Source organism: Mustela putorius, unplaced genomic scaffold, assembly GCF_011764305.1.
Source record: "Mustela putorius furo isolate JIRA1106 unplaced genomic scaffold, ASM1176430v1.1 tig00537227_pilon_pilon_pilon, whole genome shotgun sequence".
Classification (NCBI taxonomy): Eukaryota; Metazoa; Chordata; class Mammalia; order Carnivora; family Mustelidae; genus Mustela; species Mustela putorius.
The window spans coordinates 539,588-544,116 of NW_025422368.1; the positions used below are offsets into that span (position 1 = coordinate 539,588).

The 4,529-nt window shown below is 36.9% G+C and overlaps 1 protein-coding gene across 1 annotated transcript; it reads left to right on the forward strand.

Moving 5' to 3' along the window:
* On the forward strand, positions 1 to 1,171 carry LOC101670039 (olfactory receptor 6C6-like). Its single transcript, XM_045073256.1, has 2 exons — positions 1 to 506; positions 736 to 1,171. Exons 1-2 carry the CDS (start codon positions 1 to 3, stop codon positions 1,169 to 1,171), a joined length of 942 nt encoding a protein of 313 aa, XP_044929191.1.
* The last annotated feature ends 3,358 nt before the right edge of the window (positions 1,172 to 4,529 follow it).

Here is a 4,529-nt window from a genome sequence, read left to right on the forward strand (position 1 = left end):
ATGAACAACCAATCAATGGAAATAGAGTTCATTCTCCTGGGACTGACAGATGACCCACTATTGCAAATTGTGATTTTCATGTTTCTCTTTCTTAATTACACATTGAGCCCGATGGGGAACTTAATCATTATCCTCCTTACCCTGCTAGATCCTCACCTCAAGACACCAATGTATTCCTTTCTCCACAACTTCTCTTTTTTAGAAATCATATTCACAGCAGTATGTATTCCCAGATACTTGATAACCATCATGACTAGAGAAAAAACCATCTCATATAATAATTGTGCAGCTCAATTGTTTTTTATTCTTTTACTGGGAGTTACGGAGTTTTACCTTCTGGCTGCTATGTCCTATGACCGCTGTGTTGCCCTCTGTAAACCCTTGCATTATCCAGTCATTATGAACAGCAGAGTGTGCTATTGGCTTGTACTTTCCTCTTGGCTAACCAGATTCTTAATCATCTTTCCCCCAATGCTTATGGGACTCAAGCCTAAATTTCTTCTTTCTTTTTTTTTTTAAGATTTTATTTATTTATTTGTCAGAGACAGAGGAAGAGCGAGCGAGCACAGACAGACAGAGAGGCAGGCAGAGGCAGAGGGAGAAGCAGGCTCCCTGCCGAGCAAGGAGCCCAATGTGGGACTTGATTCCAGGACCCTGGGATCATAACCTGAGCTGAAAGCAGCTGCTTAACCAACTGAGCCACCCAGGTGTCCCTCAAGCTCAATTTCTGTGCTTCCAAAATAATGATCATTTTATGTGTGAAACTTCTCCTATCCTGCAGATATCCTGCCCAGATACACATGTCCTAGAATTGATGTCTTTTATCTTTGCTGTGGTGACACTTGTGGTCACATTGGTGTTAGTGATTCTCTCTTACACTTGCATCATGAACACCATTATGCAATTCCCTTTGGCACAGCAAAGGACCAAAGCTTTTTCCACTTGTACTTCCCATATGATTGTTGTCTCCATGACTTATGGGAGCTGCATCTTTGTGTATATTAAGCCATCGGCCAAAGAAAGGGTGACTGTATCCAAAGGCATAGCTTTGCTGTATAGCTCGGTTGCCCCTTTACTAAACCCCTTCATTTATACCCTAAGGAACCAGCAGGTGAAAGAAATCTTCTGGGATATGTTACAAAAGATGTGTTTTTCAAAAAAGCAATTGTAATGAATTTACAAATCACAGCCTTGCTATAAAAACAAAAAAAATAATTCATTTAATATTTTAAGATTTTGTTTATTTATTTGAGACAGAGATAGCATAAACAGAGTGGAGGCTGAGGGAGAGGGAGAAGCGGGCTTCCAGGGAGCCTGATGAAGGGCTTGATCGCAGGACCTGGGATCATGACCTGAGGCAAAAATGAAATTCCATTTCATTCTATGATTCTGAGAATCTTCTAAGTCTACTAAATACATTTTTTCTATGCTCTATTGTTATAATTTTATTTTCCATTTCCTTGGAAGCCTCATAATTAGGAAATTCAGTCCCTCTAAAAACAAGATTGTTGTTTAGATCATTAAAATAGTAAACTTATTTGAACCCTTTTATTCAACAATAAAGGTCTCATTATTCAAATAGTTTAAGTATAACTACTGAGATCTTTAAGGAAGTCTTCCCAGAGTCTGTAAAGTACTAGTCCAAAAATAATCATTGGCTTAAGGAACCAGAAGAAAAAGTTTGTCTGCATCCACGCCAGTGTAAAACAACTATGCTGTACAACTGTTGTAAGAAATGGTCTTATTGATGCAGGCAGACTTGGTCCAAGGACGCAGGGGAGGGTCCCACAGGAGCAGCCAAGATGGTCCTTGACTTCCAACAGGATAGAACTCAAATGTGAGCCAGAGAAAGCAGAAACAGAGTTTATTGACTAGTGTAAGTGACAGACAGAATAGTAGACAGAGTGACTGGCAGACTTGGAAACGAAAGGAGAATGAGTCTTTTTGTTGTTTTTTGGGGCCAGGCATTTATATTAGAAAATTGTCTAGGGTGTATGTAGGAATCCAGGGAAAAGTGAGCATCAGGTGAATAACAGGGATTGTTCTATGAATTACCAAAGATAAGGGTGTTGATGCTGGGGTCAGCAAAATCTGTTTAAAGCTAATGTCCTGGAATGTGTCTGGAATTTGGCTCTTCTTGGATGTTACCAGGTGTTTGGGGGAGTTAGGACAAAACCCAGAGAATGTTGAATTTTATTCTTCTCCCTTGAGGTGGGAATATAGCTTCTTTGGCTTGTTCAGAGGTGATATATGAAACATGATTAAACAGGTCTTAGCGTTTACAGCAGGGATGGAGTCTTTCTGAAAAGGAGTCCCTTCAGCTTTCCTACTTCCTTATTACCTGTTGTTAAACTGACAAGAAATTTGGGGATGCATAATTGTGAATGATATTTCTAAAAATTAGAAATTCTGGAGAAAGAAATACACGGATGTCTTTGAATCAGAGTCCATCAGGGTGAGGGTGATTATGGTTGGATTCCCAGTGACACTCAAGATGTAGGTAAAGACAAAAATAAAGAGGAGGAAAAATAACCACTCGTAATTGTAGATCATTGGTCATTCCAAGAAGAATAAAAGGTGTCACTTCTGTGTGGTTTCTCACAGCTTATTTCTGTGAAGAAGGGGGATTAATGGGAGGAGAAGAGGGAAAAAAAAATTAGAATTAAAGAGAAAAGGTTACAGAGATACCTACTCTCTTAATATCCTCATAAACACATTGCTATGGACAACCAACCTCCTTTAATATTCTGTTAGTCAGCAGTAACATCCCCTAAATCTTCACTCATATAATTTTTACTCAAAAATTCACTAACTCTATCAAACTCTCTGAATTTGTTTTCTTTTAATCCAAGACTCACAAAAAGATAACACATTGCATTAATAGAGCTGTATAAAGATAAAAGCAAAGAAAGAAACCAAAGAAGCCTGTATTTTGGGGTGCCTGGGTGGCTCAGGTGGTTAAGCATCTGCCTTCAGCTCAGGTCATGATCCCGGGGTCCTGGGATTGAGTCCCGCAATGGGCTCCCTGCTCAGAGGTGATTCTGCTTCTCTTTTTCCCTTGACTTCTTCCCCTGCTTGTACTCTCTTGTTCTCTCTGACAAATAAATATATAAATAAAATCTTTTTTAAGAAGTCTATATATCTCTATTACTTTTCATGATAGCCTTTGCTATTCTGTAAGTCAGATTTCAGTGGACTCCACCTTTTAACATAACACAAACTTGACCTTAACATCTCTAGCCTACATATGGTGCCAAACTTTTCCATAGTGACTACACAATTTTACGTTCCCACTAACAATATAAAGCATTCCAATTACTCAACATTGTAGAGCTTTGATACTGGGATATGTGAGTCTTCTCACTTTTACCTTCTTTTCAGGATGGATTTGGATATTCAGGTTTCCTTGCAGTACTATTTGAATCTGAGAATCAACTTTTCTGTTTTTTTTTTTTCCATTTTTGAAAAGAAGTAATATTATTAGAATTTGATATAAATGGAACTAAATCTATAAATTGTTTTGGGTGGTATCAATAGTATTCTAAGAAACTATGAACATGGAATGCTTGATGCTATCTGTTTTAGAATGTAATTAATTATTAAGTGAATTTTTAATAGATATAAACGTTTTTGGATTATTCTTATTTGAGTTTTGGCAAATTGTTTCTTTCAAAGAATGGTCACTTTCATTTAGGTTATCAAATTTTAGAACTGTTCATAGGGCTTCCTTATTTTTATCCTTTTAATTGCCATATCCTATAGTGGAAACAGTTAACTGATTATGGATTTCTCTTCATTTCTAGTAGATACATCGGATGATATAATTCCCTTTAAGCATTGCTTGCACTGCACCCCACAAACATTAATAAATATTTCTTTTGGGGCACCTGGGTGGCTCAGCGGGTTGAAGCTTCTGCCTTCAGCCCAGGTCATGATCCCAGGGTCCTGGGATCGAGCCCAGCATCAGGCTCTCTGCTCAGTGCAGAGCCTGCTTCTTTCTCTCTCACTCTCTCTGCCTGCCTCTCTGCCTGCTTATATTCTTAGTCAAATAAATAAATAAAATCTTGAAAATAAAGAAATAAAGAAATAAATATTTCTTTTCATTTATTTAAAAATGTTTAAATTTCTTCCCATTCAGTTTTCCCTCCCTTCCCTTATGGTCCTCCATGCTATTCCACAGCAAATGAATCATTGAACACTGCATCAAAAACTAATGATGTACTATATGTTGTTTAATTGAACGTAATAAAAAATAAAAATAAATAAATAATAAATATATAAGTTTTAAATTTCTCTAGAGATTTTTTTTGATCCATGTGTTATTTAGATGTGTTATTTAATCTATACATAATTTAAGATTTCTCATTCATTCTTTTTATTTATTTATAGTTTAATACCATGTCATTTGTAAGCCAATATTGTGTCAGTTCTAGTCTTCAAAATTTTTAAAGTGTGTTTTAGGGCCCAGAATGTGATCAGTCTTGGTGAGCTTGGGGAAAAAAGGTGTATAGCTGTTGTTGGTTGAAATA